Source organism: Myxine glutinosa, chromosome 2 (genome assembly GCF_964187855.1).
Source record: "Myxine glutinosa chromosome 2, kmMyxGlut1.1, whole genome shotgun sequence".
NCBI classification, from domain to species: domain Eukaryota; kingdom Metazoa; phylum Chordata; class Myxini; order Myxiniformes; family Myxinidae; genus Myxine; species Myxine glutinosa.
Window position 1 is genome coordinate 138,336,712 of NC_136262.1, and position 18,420 is coordinate 138,355,131.

At 43.8% G+C, this 18,420-nt stretch overlaps 1 protein-coding gene across 12 annotated transcripts in view; it reads right to left on the reverse strand.

The window, feature by feature from the left end:
- The window catches only part of AADAT (aminoadipate aminotransferase), a 193,906-nt gene that overhangs the window by 19,484 nt on the left and 156,002 nt on the right, over nucleotides 1-18,420 (reverse strand). For 7 of the 12 annotated variants that reach the window (XM_078771730.1, XM_078771728.1, XM_078771729.1 and 4 more), the window contains 5 exons: nucleotides 16,834-17,025; nucleotides 16,664-16,729; nucleotides 16,450-16,532; nucleotides 4,742-4,838; nucleotides 290-351 (listed from right to left, as the gene is read on the reverse strand). In XM_078771730.1, coding sequence (XP_078627856.1) covers nucleotides 290-351; nucleotides 4,742-4,838; nucleotides 16,450-16,532; nucleotides 16,664-16,729; nucleotides 16,834-17,025 — 500 coding nt within the window. Of the gene's footprint in view, nucleotides 1-289; nucleotides 352-4,741; nucleotides 4,839-10,989; nucleotides 11,212-16,449; nucleotides 16,533-16,663; nucleotides 16,730-16,833; nucleotides 17,026-18,420 lie in introns of all 12 variants that reach the window. The other 5 variants (XM_078771725.1, XM_078771723.1, XM_078771726.1 and 2 more) reach the window with 1 other exon arrangement.

Here is an 18,420-nt window from a genome sequence, read left to right on the forward strand (position 1 = left end):
TCAGAAAAACCGCAAATATGTGAAAAAACCGTCAATACGTGAAGCACAGGGCCGTGAATGGAGAAGCAGGTTGCATTTTCTCAACCGGGAATACACAGGGTGCGCGAATGTTGGGACCGCCAATGTGATGGTCTTTGGAAAACTTTTAATGAATAAAATAAGGAGTAACTTGCCAATGAATATTTATTCATGTTTTTCATATCGTAAATGGTTATAATTACTTCCTAAAATATGCAAGATAAATAGCTGAACATAGACGTATTCCTCACAACCAAAGGTTGAGACATACTTGTTTGTGTACTCTAAAAAGCCTTCAAGGCCCCAAATCTGAAGCAGCTGCAACACCAACACCTGTGGAAGATAACAAAGGGGACAGGAAGGTTGGCATGCAAATGCCGTATTTCTCGAATGTCACAGTCTTCTCATTGACCATCCGTATGTATTTCACCAAGACTGCTGATGGTTCAACCTCTCCCTTTTGTTGATGCTTCTGTTGGTCTTCCTAACCAACAGCAGTGCTCCTCTGAGGGATTCTGTCCTGTCTTCTACACTCTTCCTTCTTTTTATCAATGATCTTATTTCTTCCAGAAATAACCAAATGTATTCGCATCGCATGCTGACGTCTCAACATTACACTCCTCTGCGTTTTTCACATCTGCCCCATGTTTTCTTGCTCGATCTACATCTCGTTTTATCACAAATACTTCTATAAATTCAGAAATGGGACAGGATTTATCAGTGGGGCAAATGTAATCCAACTTATTAAATCTCCCAAAGTAAACCAACTTATTAAATCTCCCAAAGTAAACCAACTTATTAAATCTCCCAAAGTAAACCAACTTATTAAATCTCCCAAAGTAAACCAACTTATTAAATCTCCCAAAGTAAACCAACTTATTAAATCTCCCAAAGTAAACCAACTTATTAAATCTCCCAAAGTAAACAAACTTATTAAATCTCCCAAAGTAAACCAACTTATTAAATCTCCCAAGGTAAACCAACTTATTAAATCTCCCAAAGTAAACCAACTTATTAAATCTCCCAAAGTAAACCAACTTATTAAATCTCCCAAAGTAAACAAACTTATTAAATCTCCCAAAGTAAACCAACTTATTAAATCTCCCAAAGTAATCCAACTTATTAAATCTCCCAAGGTAAACCAACTTATTAAATCTCCCAAAGTAAACCAACTTATTAAATCTCCCAAAGTAAACCAACTTATTAAATCTCCCAAAGTAAACCAACTTATTAAATCTCCCAAAGTAAACCAACTTATTAAATCTCCCAAAGTAAACCAACTTATTAAATCTCCCAAGTTAAACCAACTTATTAAATCTCCCAAAGTAAACCAACTTATTAAATCTCCCAAAGTAAACAAACTTATTAAATCTCCCAAAGTAAACCAACTTATTAAATCTCCCAAAGTAAACCAACTTATTAAATCTCCCAAAGTAAACAAACTTATTAAATCTCCCAAAGTAAACCAACTTATTAAATCTCCCAAAGTAAACAAACTTATTAAATCTCCCAAAGTAAACCAGCTTATTAAATCTCCCAAAGTAAACAAACTTATTAAATCTCCCAAAGTAAACCAACTTATTAAATCTCCCAAAGTAAACCAACTTATTAAATCTCCCAAAGTAAACCAACTTATTAAATCTCCCAAAGTAAACCAACTTATTAAATCTCCCAAAGTAAACCAACTTATTAAATCTCCCAAAGTAAACCAACTTATTAAATCTCCCAAAGTAAACCAACTTATTAAATCTCCCAAAGTAAACCAAATTATTAAATCTCCCAAAGTAAACCAACTTATTAAATCTCCCAAGGTAAACCAACTTATGAACTCTCCCAAAGTAAACCAACTTATTATATCTCCCAAAGTAAACCAACTTATTAAATCTGCCAAAGTAAACCAACTTATTAAATCTCCCAAAGTAAACCAACTTATTAAATCTCCCAAAGTAAACCAACTTATTAAATCTCCCAAAGTAAACAAACGTATTAAATCTCCCAAAGTAAACCAGCTTATTAAATCTCCCAAAGTAAACCAACTTATTAAATCTCCCAAAGTAAACCAACTTATTAAATCTCCCAAAGTAAACCAACTTATTAAATCTCCCAAAGTAAACAAACTTATTAAATCTCCCAAAGTAAACCAACTCATTAAATCTCCCAAAGTAAACCAGCTTATTAAATCTCCCAAAGTAAACCAACTTATTAAATCTCCCAAAGTAAACAAACTTATTAAATCTCCCAAAGTAAACCAACTTATTAAATCTCCCAAAGTAAACCAACTTATTAAATCTGCCAAAGTAAACCAACTTATTAAATCTCCCAAAGTAAACCAACTTATTAAATCTCCCAAAGTAAACCAACTTATTAAATCTCCCAAAGTAAACCAACTTATTAAATCTCCCAAAGTAAACCAACTTATTAAATCTCCCAAAGTAAACAAACTTATTAAATCTCCCAAAGTAAACCAACTCATTAAATCTCCCAAAGTAAACCAGCTTATTAAATCTCCCAAAGTAAACCAACTTATTAAATCTCCCAAAGTAAACAAACTTATTAAATCTCCCAAAGTAAACCAACTTATTAAATCTCCCAAAGTAAACCAACTTATTAAATCTGCCAAAGTAAACCAACTTATTAAATCTCCCAAAGTAAACCAACTTATTAAATCTCCCAAAGTAAACCAACTTATTAAATCTCCCAAAGTAAACCAACTTATTAAATCTCCCAAAGTAAACAAACTTATTAAATCTCCCAAAGTAAACCAGCTTATTAAATCTCCCAAAGTAAACCAACTTATTAAATCTCCCAAAGTAAACCAACTTATTAAATCTCCCAAAGTAAACCAACTTATTAAATCTCCCAAAGTAAACCAACTTATTAAATCTCCCAAAGTAAACCAACTTATTAAATCTCCCAAGGTAAACCAACTTATGAACTCTCCCAAAGTAAACCAACTTATTATATCTCCCAAAGTAAACCAACTTATTAAATCTCCCAAAGTAAACCAACTTATTAAATCTGCCAAAGTAAACCAACTTATTAAATCTCCCAAAGTAAACCAACTTATTAAATCTCCCAAAGTAAACCAACTTATTAAATCTCCCAAAGTAAACAAACTTATTAAATCTCCCAAAGTAAACCAACTCATTAAATCTCCCAAAGTAAACCAGCTTATTAAATCTCCCAAAGTAAACCAACTTATTAAATCTCCTAAAGTAAACAAACTTATTAAATCTCCCAAAGTAAACCAACTTATGAACTCACCCAAAGTAAACCAACTTATTAAATCTCCCAAAGTAAACCAACTTATGAAATCTCCCAAAGTAAACAAACTTATTAAATCTCCCAAAGTAAACCAGCTTATTAAATCTCCCAAAGTAAACAAACTTATTAAATCTCCCAAAGTAAACAAACTTATTAAATCTCCCAAAGTAAACCAACTTATTCAATCTCCCAAAGTAAACCAACTTATTAAATCTCCCAAAGTAAACAAACTTATTAAATCTCCCAAAGTAAACAAACTTATTAACTTCCAAAATGACATCAAAGATCAACCTGCTTCAATTACACTATAAATTATTGGGGGAAATGCCAGGGGCAGAGACAAGGCCCCATTATACAAGGGGATGTGTAGAAAGTGTAGAAAAGACGGGATATTCCATAGCTTGTAGAAAATGCCAAACAATACAAAATAAGGAACATTAAACCTTCTAGCTGAAACAAAATAAGGAAGGTTAAACCTTCCCCCCTCCCGTAGACTCCTTCAAAATGAACACATATTTTGAATTTGTTTTGACAGCCATTGATCAGATATATTGGCCGATGTATATTCCAAGTTTCAGCTAGTTTCAATGTATAGTCTTTGAGATATGAGCGCCAACACATTTTGGACGGACATATGGACGGACGGACACAAACATGAATTTGAGGGTTTTCTTAATAAAACTCAAGAATGCATAAACAGACGTTGCTGAAATTTGGAACATATTACCTCGATGTACAAAGCATTTACTTCTGAAATTTGCAGCCGATTTCGTCCAGTGGAAGCCGAGAAACGTATTTTCAGTCCCTGTGTTAAAGCTGCATAAAGAGAAACGATCCCATATAAAGGGAGGGGCGCTTTGCGCTTCCCTTGATAATGTCGGCCCTCTTTCACTTTTCTACAGCTCTTACTTCAGTTTCTGGTCCAGAGAACAGGCTGATTGTGTACCTCTGCCATTAGCTCAACCACAAACTACTCAACACGCCACCAGGTAACATAATTTTTGTGTACGTGGCCATTTGTTTACCTTCTCATGTCTTTACCAGTCTGTTTACTCTACCAGTACCAGTCTCATGTCTGTTTACCAGTTATACCAACTGCCATTTTCAAAAGGAAACTTTTCCATTTCCTCAAAAACTCTTCGATTACTTTTCCTATTCTTAACTTCTCTCCTTTCCTTCAGGTCTATTTTGTTTTATTTAAGGAATCGATGAGGATGATAATCTGTGACTGAGGCATTTAACATATAATATAAATATCAAAATACTCTGCAAACCTGTTGTTTCTTTTTCAAATGGCATTTGACATCAGAGATGACACATGTATGTTAGTGATGATGGATAAAAAGCAAATCACAAATGGGTTTTCAGTACAGTCATGACGTCAGTAAGGGAGGAAATGACTCATTGCATGATATAAAGGTAAGTGCACTGCTGGATCGGCATAGTACATATGTTTTACCTGGCTAAGCATATTACAATGCATTGTAGACACCTGGACGTGTAGAATCACATTATGAACAAGCATCTTTGGCCCAGTAAGGAAACCCAATCGCAGCCTGAAAAGAGTCACAAAGCCAATGGCAAAATCCACATTACAGCAATAATAACTTGGGAATTTTAGTTCTGATACAATCACAATAAATTAATTTAGCAACACTGCACCAATTAGCTGAGATAGGCCTTATCGTGTTCTCAATATATCTGATGACACACGGCATGCCGTTTCTGTGAACATCTCGAGTGTATTGGGAGCTCATGCAAAGCACACCGAATCCATGGAAATCAGAGAGCGAAGAGGAAGAACAAGTCAGCGACCAAGGCACAATTGAGCATGCGCGGGACTGTCAGATGACGTCATATCCTAAACAGTAAAACAACAACAACCAATACTGGTGTTGCCACTTTCTTTCCTTGAAAAAAAAACTTCCCTTTGCAAAATAACATTTCTCGTTAACTAGTATAAGTCAACATGCGCAAACGATATATCAAGACGTCAAATAAATGCAAAATATTGGGAACTAGAACGACACTTTTTTTGTATACAGAACTGAGGCTCATGTAAGAGCGAACACATTAAACATGAAAACATGCACAGACACATAAAACATACAATGAAGGGCGCGGGTGATAAGGGGGGGGGGGGGGGGGAGGGGGGGGGGGAGAAGGAAGCACACAAGCACAACAACAAAAGAGAACAGGGGCGTCGGTAGATCTGTGGGCGGGAGAGGGCTGGAGGGAGTACACAGTATAAAGCAAATAAACACGACTAGGAATTTCAGGGAAAAAGTTGGAGATTGGAAAAGGCGGATTTGGGGTGTTTTGACGGGGATAGAAAAGATCAAGGTTTTGGATGGGGTAAGACAAGAGATGGTGGTGAACAGCTGTTTTAAAGACCTGGAGGGAGGAGTGGGATGGAAGAGAGTGAGGGAGTTTGTTCCAGAGGTGGGAAAAAAGAGGAATGAAACAGCGAATGTGAGCAGAGAGTCTTGATTTTGGCAGTTTCACCAGAAGAGGGTTGCTGGCAGATTTCTGCGTCCTGCAGGAATATTTGGGGAACAAAGCACAGACAGAGCTGGGGAAGCTAGGCTGGATAGGAGTCGGTAGAAGACAGAAAGACCACCTACCTGCCTGGGGTGAGTGAGTGAAAGGCCCTCAGAATCTGCTTCATCGCGGAAGATTCCAATGATTCTGAATGCTTTGGTTTCAACCATGTGAAGCCGAGCTGGGTGTGAGGCAGGAGCACCAGCCCAGAGGGGAGAGCAGTATTCCATTGAGCTGCGGTGACGCTCTTCGACATCATGACTTCAACCGATATGCCTCCACACTCCGCCCACATTATTACATCATTATAATACTTGTACCAAGTTTGATTCAAATCCCTTCAGTTGTTCTCAAGTTATCATGGAAACGAAAACCTATCACAGATGGATGGACGGATGGACAACCTGGAAACATAATGCCTCCAGCGGCATTGTCAGCAGAGACATAAAAATTGAAAACCAGAACAGTATTTGTATTTGTGCCTGGAGGTAGTAGACAGACAATGCTAGGTTAAGCGGAAAGGCACCATCACTGGATAGACTGTCCTCAGGTGCCTGGGGATTATTCTGCCACGTTGACACATATGCAACCATATGGTTGTCTGCGACGTAAGGGTGAAAGGTGCGAGGAGAGCTCGGCGTGTGAAGTACCAACCGAGAATGAAGGTGTGGAGGTTGAAAGAGGTGACAGTAAGGGAGGCATTAAAAGAGAGGCTGAGTAGGGTCGAGGATGATGTGGTTGAGCTTGAAAGTGGTTGGATGTCAATGAAAGCTAGTCTGTTGGGAGCCGTTGGTGAGGTATGTGGATGGACAAAAGGACCACCAAGGCACATGGTGGTGGGATGATGAAGTTGGAAAGAGGATTGACGAGAAGAGGAAGAAGTTCAAGGAGTGGCAGAAGGCGAAGGGTACAGGAGCAGAAACAGCAGAGCATGAAAGTTATAAGGCAGCCAGGAAGGTTGCAAAGAAAGAGGTAGCAAAGGCGCAGGAGGCATGTAGGAAAATGTTCGGAGAACGCTTGGATTCAGAAGAGGGTCAGAAAGCAGTATTCAGGATTGCAAAGCAGATAGTGAAAGAGAGGTGTGATGTGATGGGGGTGAGTTGCTTGAAGGATGAAGTGGGACAAATCGTTGTCGGCCCAGATGGAATTAAAGGAAGATAGAAAAGATATATGGAAATGCTGTTGAATACAGAGAATGAATGGGATGGCAACATAGAGAGTTACCCAGTTTTAGGACCGGCAGAGAAGATAACTGAGAAGGAAGTTGAGGAAGCGATAAAAGCAATGAAGGGTAGAAAAGCGGGAGGGCCGACGGGAGTTGTGGGAGATATGTTGAAGGCAGCAGGAAGTTGGGGTGTGAAGAGAATGACAGAGATCTGTAATCTGGTGGTGAAAGAAGGCCGCATTCCAGTGGATTGGGAACTGAGTACCCTCGTCCCTCTATACAAGGGGAAAGGTGACCCTCTGGAGTGTGGCTTGTACCGAGCGATAAAGTTATTGGAGCATGGAATGAAGGTATTGGAAAGGGTGTTGGAGAGGAGGATAAGGAAGAAAGTGAAGATCGACGAAATGCAGTTTGGATTCATGCCAGGAAGAGGAACGACAGACGCGCTTTTCATTGTGAGGCAGTTGCAGGAGAAGTACACGAAGAGGAAGAAGTTGTTTCTTGGGTTTGTTGATCTGGAGAAAGCATTCGATCGGGTTCCACGCAAAGTATTGACATGGGCATTGAGGAAGTTAGGAGTGGAGGAATGGTTGATCAGAGTAGTGATGGCAATGTACAAAAGAGCACGCACAGCTGTAAGGACGATGGACGGGAACAGTGGTGAGTTTGAGGTGAAGGTGGGAGTGCATCAGGGGTCGGTACTAAGTCCACCACTATTTGTAGCTGTGATGGAGGTGCTGGCTCAGAACGTAAAGGAGGGTTTACCGTGGGAGTTGTTGTATGCAGATGATCTGGTGTTGATTGCGGAAAGTATGGATGGACTGAAGGAAAAGATGAACATGTGGAAGGAATGTATGGAGACAAAAGGTCTGAAGGTGAATATCGGAAAGACGAAGGTGATGGCAAGTGGTAAAGCATGTGGTGAGGTGGAAGGAACTGGGAAGTGGCCCTGTGCTGTGTGTAGGAAGGGTGTCGGAGTGAACTCCATTCAGTGTACAATGTGTGCTGAGTGGGTTCATCAAAAATGTAGTGGTCTGAGAGGGTCATTAACCAGTGTGGCAGCTTCATTCAAATGTAAGGTGTGCACAGAGGGAGCTGCAGATGGAGGAAATGTTGAGTTGGATCTTGGAGACGGCGTGAAGCTGGAAGGGGTGAAAACATTTTGCTACCTCGGAGACATGCTGAATGGAGAAGGTGGATCAGACTCGGCAACGGTTGCTCAAGTGAGATGTGCATGGAAGAAGTTTCTGGAATTGAGTGGCGTGCTGATGATGAGGGGAGTGTCGCTGAAGCTGAAGGGAAAGGTGTATGCTGCATGTGTGAGAAGTGTTATGATTTATGGGAGCGAGACATGGGTAATGAACATGGAGCAGCAACGAAGGTTGGAAAGGGTGGAAATGCGAATGGTTCAACGGATGTGCGGAGTATCGTTGAGAGAGAGGAAGACAAATGATGAATTGCAAAATATGTTGGGAATAGAGCCTGTGATTGATGCTGTGAAGAGGAACAGGTTGAGATGGTTTGGTCATGTGTTGAGGAAGGATGAAAGTGACTGGTTGAGAAGAGTGATGGAAATGAATGTAGAAGGAAGTAGAAGACGGGGAAGACCGAGAAAGACTTGGCTGAAGATGGTGGAAGAAGAAATGCGGGCAAGGGGGTTAACAAGGAGAGATGCAGAAAATAGGGCAAAATGGAGAAGATTGTCATGGGGACCGCAAGGCTAACCCCCGCTCTAGCAGGGAAAATGGCCTTTTAAAATGCATGTTGTTGTTGTTGTTGTTGTTGTTGACACATATGCAACCACTCATCCATCAATAACACAGTCATCCAAGTGTTTGGGGGAATGAACGCAGATGTCCTGATCCCCAGATAGCAGGTGACCTGGTTGCTGTGCTTTCATCACAGCACAGCAACCAGGTCACCATCACAGCATCTGGCATTTAATTTGGGAATCACGGGGATGAGCAAGCTTAAGGGTACCTCACACCAAAAAATGGTTTTTACGGATGTCCACGGATGTTCTTTCTACGGCAGCGTTGCCATTTTTTGAGCAAAATCGTGAACACCTGGGAGAGGATTTTGCTTGACCGTGACCGATTCGCAGCGGTTTATTACGGTTTAGTACGGACTGCTATGGCTTCGTTGCTGATATACACGGCGGAGATACGGTGCCTCTACGTTTGCTTGCGGTTCCTTACGGTTCCCGGCCCAGAATATAAAAACGGGGGCCCCCCCGCTCTCCCCTCATTCTGCTGCTGACTTCCAAGGGGGCAAGACCTATCCGGGAGAGCCATGGACAGGGCACCCGCTGCCCAGAGAGTCCAATGAGAAGGAGAATCCTTGCGGATGGTTAAGATGGCCTTACGGAGTCTTATGGTGGTATTACGGCAGTTGCGGAAGTGTTGAGGAGGCGTTGAGGAAGCGTTGCGGTCTAGATTTCCGTAGCACTGCCGTAATTGTCTTACGACAGTTTTGGTCTGGACCAAAACTCTCGTAAGAAATTATGACCCCTCCCGGACGCTTAAGGATCCATACGAATGCTCCAGGAAGCGTTGAGGATGTCCCAGGTGCCACAAGGAATGCTCCCGGTTGTGCACGATTTTTTCGCCGCAACGCCGCCGTAAACGTCGTAACGACCCCGTAAGGCCGGTGTGAGGGGGGCTTAAGAGGGTCGAACAATGGGAGGAGGACTTGGAGTTGAGAACATCTTTAGCTGGGATTGAGAGAACTAGGGCATGCCCGTACTATATATATATCTAAAATTATATCCCCCCCCTCTATTTACATGAAATGGTTTGGTCCAAAGCGAATGGCTTGCGAGTACGGTGACAATCCCCCCCCTCTATTTACATGAAATGGTTTGGTCCAAAGCGAACGGCTTGCGAGTACGGTGTTTTTTATCGGACCCGTGGAATTATAGATAGTAGTTTTAATTAGTTTTAAAACATAGTTTAACGGCAACATAGTTTTCCAACGTGAAATAAATGAATACGCTCTCAAATGTGCCGTCCGAGGCAGAGTCTGTTCACCACGTTCGGCACACGTGATAGCTCGCTGCTCTCTGATTGGTTGAATCGTTTTTTGGACATAGCTCGGTAACTACTTGTCCGATTAATATGAAACCTTGAAAAGGCACATCCTCGGGTCCCCAGCAATATACCTGGCAAGTTTAAAGTATATCGGACCCGTGGTTGTCGAGAAACAGCGGTCACAGACATACAAACATACAAACATACAAACATACACACAGAGATTACTGGAATTATAGATAGATGGGAGGTATGCAAGGTGGATTGGGGGGAGCGATAGGTGGCCCCTTTGAGTCGTCTTCATTGCAGAGAGAAAGAATCATCACAGGAACCTTTGTGCGGATACGTGAAGGCAGGTGTGGTCCATGTGGGTACCTTGTAACACTCAGATTGTCGTACATGGTAAGATGAGCGTCGGAGTTGAGAGCCAGCAAACTTGCCAATGTCACACCAGTTCCCATCCACAGACACAACCAGATAACGATCCCGTGCTTGAGACTTGGATCCATTTGAGTGCAAATACACCAGGTCTCCAACATGAACTGTCAGAGTGGCAGAGCGTTTTGTTGATGGGGACTTGGACTTCTCACGAAAGTATTGTCATGTCCACCCTGGAGTGCAGACCTCAGGGTGACGGATGGCCGACCAAGCTTTACCTCTGAGGTGTTTACCCAAAACTATGGCGGTGTTATCTCTTTAGCACGCAAGGGAAACGGAGTTCCCTGGTCTTATTTGCACGGTTGGAAGCGACATGGGGGGTTATCCGATCCCCACAGACAAATAAAGGTACAAGACAGGCACGACAAGGAAATGCAATAAATACTGATTTAATGAAAATGATATCAGGACAACAAAAATGAATGTACGGTAAAATCTAATTCCTTATTGGGGTGCCCCCATAAGGACTCGTATACAACACAAGGGGAAAAGGAAAGTAAAAATAAATGTGGAGTGTGGTGCGTTGGCTGGTACTCAGCTCTGGTCTCCCTCACACGACCCTCAAAACCTGATGATCGTCGACTGGGTCCCAGGTCCTGCGCGGGAAAACGCCCGAGGGCGCGAAGTCGCGCCGCAACCAGCTGGTCCGCATGAGGTAGCCGAAATCCCTCCTCCTCTGATGGCCCAGGGAGAGAGAACAATGGCGCGACCGCTTGCACCAAACCAGTACGAGGGAGAGCATGCGAATGCGACCACCTGTGACCAGCCCGGGACAAAAAGGCAATGCAACTCGAACCGCTTGACTGACACACACACACACACACGCACGCACGCACACACACACACACACACACACACACACACACACACACACACACACACACACACACACACACAGAGAGACAGAGACAGAGAGACAGAGAGACAGAGACAGAGAGACAGAGACAGAGAGACAGAGAGACAGAGAGACAGAGAGAGAGAGAGAGAGAGAGAGAGAGACAGAGAGACAGAGAGACAGAGAGACAGAGAGACAGACAGACAGAGAGAGAGAGAAGTGAATGTGCGACTGCTCGCAATGAACCTCAGGACAGAGAGAGAAAATGGTGGGACGGTCCCTTTTTGCTCTGATGCTGGAATGTTCTCTCCGACGTCACCCGCGCTCCAATCAACGAGCGCCGTCGAATCGTCCCAACCAATCATCCTTCGGGGCATGGCCTCACGGCCACGCTTGATGCCCACAGAGAATATTTAGCTGGGTGGTGTCAGTAGTAGTGTCCGGATCCGGTCAGCGATATCATTATTTAATTTAGGCGCTGATCGCATGGCTGGTGCTGTAAGTGTTATAAGAACAAAGGCAAAACTACAGAGGCATTTACACACAGGAAATCTAACCTTATACCCTAACTAACTAGCATAGCTCCACTCCTCACCATGGAGACATATAATGCTTACACGAACATCCGAGCCTGAATTAATTACAGGAAGGTTTCTTCTTTGCAAAATTCGGAGCACATTACTCTATACCATCCTATCTGGACTAAGTTATTTCATTACCTACCCCTATACACGTAACAGAATGTTTCCTGGAGCATTGAGCATGCTGCTCTCAGATAAAGTTCTGATACAATGATCCAAGATCAGAATCTGGTGGTTGGTCAGGTTGAGTCCACATTTTCCACACAGGCAACCCGCGAGATCTGATATGCAAGTTTAATTGGGCAGTAGCCGTGGAAAGCCAACAAGGAGAAACTGAAACTCCTCACGGTTCTTGGTGTAGTAATTTATTGAGCTTCCAAATCCTGAATGGCTTTCTCGGCGACAGGGTTTTTGTTGGGATTTTTGGCATGACCAAGCTTGAGGGAGATGCGGTGATCTTGTAGGAGGTTGTCATTAGTGAGAGACTTGAATGTGGAGGCCTGATTAGTTCGGATGACAGCCGGCGGCCCATCCATCAGGTGAAGTTCAACGATGAGTCAGAGTTGGCTGTCATGCAGGGTGTCATGGCGTTTGTCATAAATGAGAGAGGAATGGTTGTAGGAAGTGATGCACCCACCCAAGAGCAAGATCAATTGATGCTCGTGCTTTAGGATGTCTGCTGCAAAAGTCACACCAATTGTATCGGGAGGATCATCCGACAATTGAGAAATGGCACGCGGAGTGATTTTTCACAGAGAAGCACAGTGGTGGCAACTGGTAGTTACATGGTTAATGGACCTGTCCATGTCAAGGGCAAAGAAGTGGTGATACATCACCTGGTTAAGTTGATGGCAAGATGGGTGATCAAGCTTGATGTAGAGAGCCGTGAGAAGGCCGTCCAGGATGAGGTGTGGAATAACGATGCGTTCACGGGGAGGTTGGAAGGGGTCGTAATAACGGACAACCAATAACCCGTCTTTGGAGATGGTGGTTGAATTCAAGTACCTTTTCACATCTTTAATATTGGTCAGATTTTTTGATGGTCGGGTACCTTGTTTGAGATGGGCATGTGTTTGGCGTAAATCTGCACACTCAGACTGTAGGGCTAGCCAGGCCGAACAGTTTGTAAATGACAATTTGGAGGTTTTTTTTGTTTGTTTTTTTGTATACTGAATCGAGGCTCGTGAAAGAGCTAACATTTACTTCACAAACAAATCAACCAGACAAACAAAATATATAAAAAGAGGGAGCGGAAAACAAGATGGGGAGAGAAGGGGAAGCACACAAACACAACATTTGAGAGCAGGGAGATGTGTGGAAGGGAGAGGGCTTGGGGGAGGAGGCGTGGGAAGGGGGGGGGGGGGAGGGAGAAGTGATGATGTGATGTGATGTGATGGAGTGATGGAGTGATGATGTCTTGGATTGAGAAATGACATATGACAGTTTTCTATCCATTCTACAAATGAGCAAATTTGGCAGTGAGGATTGTCCCAATCAAGGGCATTGAAATGTGAGGGTACATTACTGGAGCCCGCAAAAGAGACTTACGCAAAAGTAAGGGATTCCATTCGAATCTCAGGCTAATGGGGGGCAATATGACCCATTTGGCTCACTCGTGTCTGACTGTCTGGTTTCGAGAAGCTGTTGAAAAAACATCCTTGTTTGACCTTGCGTTAACATTCCTTCCTATGAGCTCCTTGCCTGCCCTTGCCTTTTTCTAAGGCCCAGTCTGTGAAACTGGGAAGATGTTTTAAGGGATTCCATTCGAATCTCAGGCTAATGGGGGGCAATATGACCCATTTGGCTCACTCGTGTCTGACTGTCTGGTTTCGAGAAGCTGTTGAAAAAACATCCTTGTTTGACCTTGCGTTAACATCCCTTCCTATGAGCTCCTTGCCTGCCCTTGCCTTTTTCTAAGGCCCAGTCTGTGAAACTGGGAAGATGTTTATTTTGAGTTTCTTTGATCCTTGAAGTATATTACACCAAATAAGAGTTGGAATGAACTGAGATGATGCTGGTGCTGGCTGTGTGAGAACCGAAATGGTGCTACTTGCTTAAGCACCCATGTCTCCCATGCATGTTATCCTTATCACTTAATAAACCTCTTGTACAGTGTCTGAGTTGAGAAGGTGCTTATTCCTGGGCGAAGGGATTAAGGAATCCACGACAAACTTGGTGACGAGGATGGGATCCACCCAGAGGGGAGAAAGACGGGGCCGTTGCTTGAGGGCAGCAGGGTTCCGGGCGCCCAGTAAATGGTGAGAACTTTCTTGGTAGATTGGTAACTTCTGCTGCCATTGAGTGAAGGAGCCTGTTTTGGCATTACCTACGGCACGGAATCGAATGAAAGGTAAACGGAACTGACACGGTACAGTAGACTTGTTGAAGATAAGGGTGGGTACAAGTGGCTTTGGGGCCTGAAGCGCTTGTGAGTGTTTTGCCAGGAGGAATAGCCTGGACACTCAGACACACTGCGATTGCTTCAAAGGGGCAGACTTGAGAGAAAGTCTGGGCACTCGCACGCGTGAAGGTCAGGTAGGAGTGTTACAATGGGACACGTCGCGAGTGTCTCTTTATGGGACAGGTGGTCCCTGTACACTCGGACGCTCGCTACACTCTGCCTTTACAACCCGAATAACGGTAACATTCTATGGGTATTGTCGTGCATCTGTCAGTGGAGGAAGCCAGATAAGGGGCGCCTCCGTTAAGCTAACGGGTTGCGGAGCAAGAGGGGTAATTGACAAGGAACATCTGGTTAAAGGGGGGTACGGTGGGAGGCATTCGGCTGGTAGGTTGAGGAATGTCTCCGTTCAAGAGGGCGATCGGAAAAGGCTAGTTTGAGAGGGAGCCTTGAAAATGCGCAGGATACCAAAAGAGAAATGTGAAAAATATGCATCTTTTAAACAAACATCGAGATCATCTGAACCCAGTACATCTTTTAAACAAACATCCAGATCATCTGAACCCAGTACATCTTTTAAACAATCATCGAGATCATCTGAACCCAGTACATCTTTCAAACAAACATCGAGATCATCTGAACCCAGTACATCTTTTAAACAAACATCGAGCTCATCTGAACCCAGTACATATTTTAAACAATCATCTACATCATCTGAACCCAGTACATATTTTAAACAAACATCTACATCATCTGAACCCAGTACATATTTTAAACTAGAGCTTCCAGGGAAGCAGAACTCAACTGAACTGACTGGACAACTTTAAAGTAGGTCAGTTGTCTGTACTAGATTTGACTTAAGATAGCAACCTACCTTGTGTGGTAAAAGTCTCACCCACCAAGTTTGATCAAAATCCATAAATGTTTGTGGACGTTAAAGTCTTCATGTCGTTTCGGAGCTGAAAACAATATGGTGGCCTATGGCGGCCATTTTGTGACAGATCGGGTTGGAATGCAATAGCAACCTACCTTGTGTGGTAAGGGTTAAACATTCTAAGTTTGATCAAAATCTGTTAATATTTGTGGACGCTAGAGTGTTAACGTCGTTTTCATGGCCAAAAACAAAATGGTCGCCTAAGTCCGCCATTTTTCAACGGATCAGGCTGAAATGTAATACCAACCTGGTCCTTCGGGTAAGGATGCTGCATGTCAAGTTTGATCAGAGTCGGTTGATATTTGTGGACGCTGGAGTGTTAATGTCGAAAAGTTAACGGACGACCGACGACGGACGACGACGACGACAGACGACGGACGCCGGAGGGTTCAGTATGTGATGAACTCAACTGGACGGTAGTCCAGTTGAGTTAACAATCATCTAGAATCTAGATCATCTGAACCCAGTACATCTTTTAAACAATCAACCAGATCATCTGAACCCAGTCCTTTTTTTAACGTTACAAATGTTGTTGGCAAGGCATGTCAAGACTGGTCACAGTGTTTGAAGCACTTAGAGTCATCAGGCAGTCCGATGGACTTGGCATGGACTCTTTGTGAAATTATTTGACGTTTACTGATATGAAATACTCAGTGTTGTATAGTTAAAGGAAGTTCAACAATGGATCTGAAGGCTGGAGCAAAATCCCTCCTCCACAAAACCCCAGCCACATAAGCCGATTAACACCCCAGAATAAACTGACTCAGGTATGCCCAATACCAGCATGATGTAGCATTGTGTTCTGTTCAATTTGCACTTCAGTTTACATTGGATTGCCAGAAATATTGCAAAAAATATTGTATTAAATAACACCAGTACGACATCATCGCTCCAATTTCAGTCACCTTTTGAGAGCCAACCCCAACCACAGACATTGGCCTACAGAAAGAAAGTTATAGCACAATCTGTGGTGACACCCACCCTAGGAATGTTCCAAAAGGGTTGTCCTGCAAGAATATGCCACCAAACCTTGTTTGTGGTGTGGGCTGAGTGAGACCTTTTTTTCAAAGGCCTTGCTCCTTGATCATTGGTGCATAGTTGAAGGCAGTGGGGATTATCCATTCATCAGTGAAAATATAAAGACAGACAACAAAAAAAAATAGTTCTCAACATTACTCTCGTGATTTTGTACGAACTATTTTGTGAGTTTATTTTGAAACACAACATGGAAAACCAACCTTACCCAGCCGAGAGGACCTTGGAGAAAGAGTCTGCACGAAGAACGCGGCCATCGGTGTCCAAAGAAAGAAATGAGGGGATACGAGACTGGAGCCATATCACAAATATGTAGGACAGAAAAGAAAATAATGATCATGGTTAAAGAACTCCTAAAGATCTCATTTACCATCTTTAAATACAGTAATCCTAAACCCCATAGAAGGAGCAGGTTGTTTTACCTTGTTGAACTGCAGGAAGTAGTATGGGTCATCTTCAATGATGAGCAGATCAAATTCCTTGGCAATCTACTTTCCGCATGTACTCATCATTAACACAACAGCACTCCCAATAAGTTTAGTATATGATGTGCTCAACTGCAGCAAAACAGGAAGTACATGAAACATCCAACCTGATAGATCAATTCCTTCCGCTCCAGTGTTAGTGTGACACCCGTGGGATTTGCAGCATTCGGGACAATGTATATGACTCGAGGTGGCCTGTGAGTTGGTTGAAAAGAGGACAGCGCCTTGAACAGTGCAGCAGGCAGCATGCCGGACTCGTCACTTTCAATGGTCAGGAAACGCACACCCATGGGTCGTAGCTTGAGAAGGACAAAAAAAGCAAGGAAGTTCAAACTAGGCCCTAGTGTCAACAGTAGGTCCATAAATAAATGTCGTTGAAGATTTTCCACGAACCCTAACTCTAACAAAGTCAAGATTCAGGGAAAAGTTTGAAGGGCCAGCAATGGGGAAGTGGGCCAACACATGGATGGAGAGAGAGAGGACGAGAGAGAGAGAGAGGACGAGAGAGAGAGGACGAGAGAGAGAGAGAGAGGACGAGAGAGAGAGAGAGGACGAGAGAGAGAGAGAGAGAGAGAGAGAGGACGAGAGAGAGAGAGAGAGAGGACGAGAGAGAGAGAGAGAGAGGACGAGAGAGAGAGAGAACGAGAGAGAGAGAGAGAGAGGACGAGAGAGAGAGAGAGAGAGAGAGAGAGAGGACGAGAGAGAGAGAGAGAGAGGACGAGAGAGAGAGAGAGAGAGAGAGAGAGGACGAGAGAGAGAGGATGAGAGAGAGAGAGAGAGAGAGAGAGGACGAGAGAGAGAGAGAGAGAGAGAGAGAGAGAGGACGAGAGAGAGAGAGAGAGAGAGAGAGAGACGACGAGAGAGAGAGAGAGAGGACGAGAGAGAGAGAGAGAGGACGAGAGAGAGAGAGGACGAGAGAGAGAGAGAGAGAGAGAGGACGAGAGAGAGAGAGAGAGGACGAGAGAGAGAGAGGACGAGAGAGAGAGAGAGAGGACGAGAGAGAGAGAGAGAGGACGAGAGAGAGAGAGAGAGAGGACGAGAGAGAGAGAGAGGGGATGAGAGAGAGAGAGAGGACGAGAGAGAGAGAGAGGACGAGAGAGAGAGAGAGAGGACGAGAGAGAGAGAGAGAGGACGAGAGAGAGAGAGAGGACGAGAGAGAGAGAGAGAGAGGACGAGAGAGAGAGAGAGAGGACGAGAGAGAGAGAGAGAGGACGAGAGAGAGAGAGAGAGAGAGAGGACGAGAGAGAGAGAGAGGACGAGAGAGAGAGAGAGGACGAGAGAGAGAGAGAGGACGAGAGAGAGAGAGAGAGAGGACGAGAGAGAGAGAGAGAGAGGACGAGAGAGAGAGAGGACGAGAGAGAGAGAGAGAGAGAGAGGACGAGAGAGAGAGAGAGAGGACGAGAGAGAGAGAGAGGACGAGAGAGAGAGAGAGAGGACGAGAGAGAGAGGACGAGAGAGAGAGAGAGAGAGAGAGGACGAGAGAGAGAGAGGACGAGAGAGAGAGAGAGAGGACGAGAGAGAGAGAGAGAGAGAGGACGAGAGAGAGAGAGAGAGAGGACGAGAGAGAGAGAGAGAGGACGAGAGAGAGAGAGAGAGAGGACGAGAGAGAGAGGACGAGAGAGAGAGAGAGAGAGAGGACGAGAGAGAGAGAGAGAGGGCGAGAGAGAGAGAGAGAGAGAGAGAGAGAGAGAGGA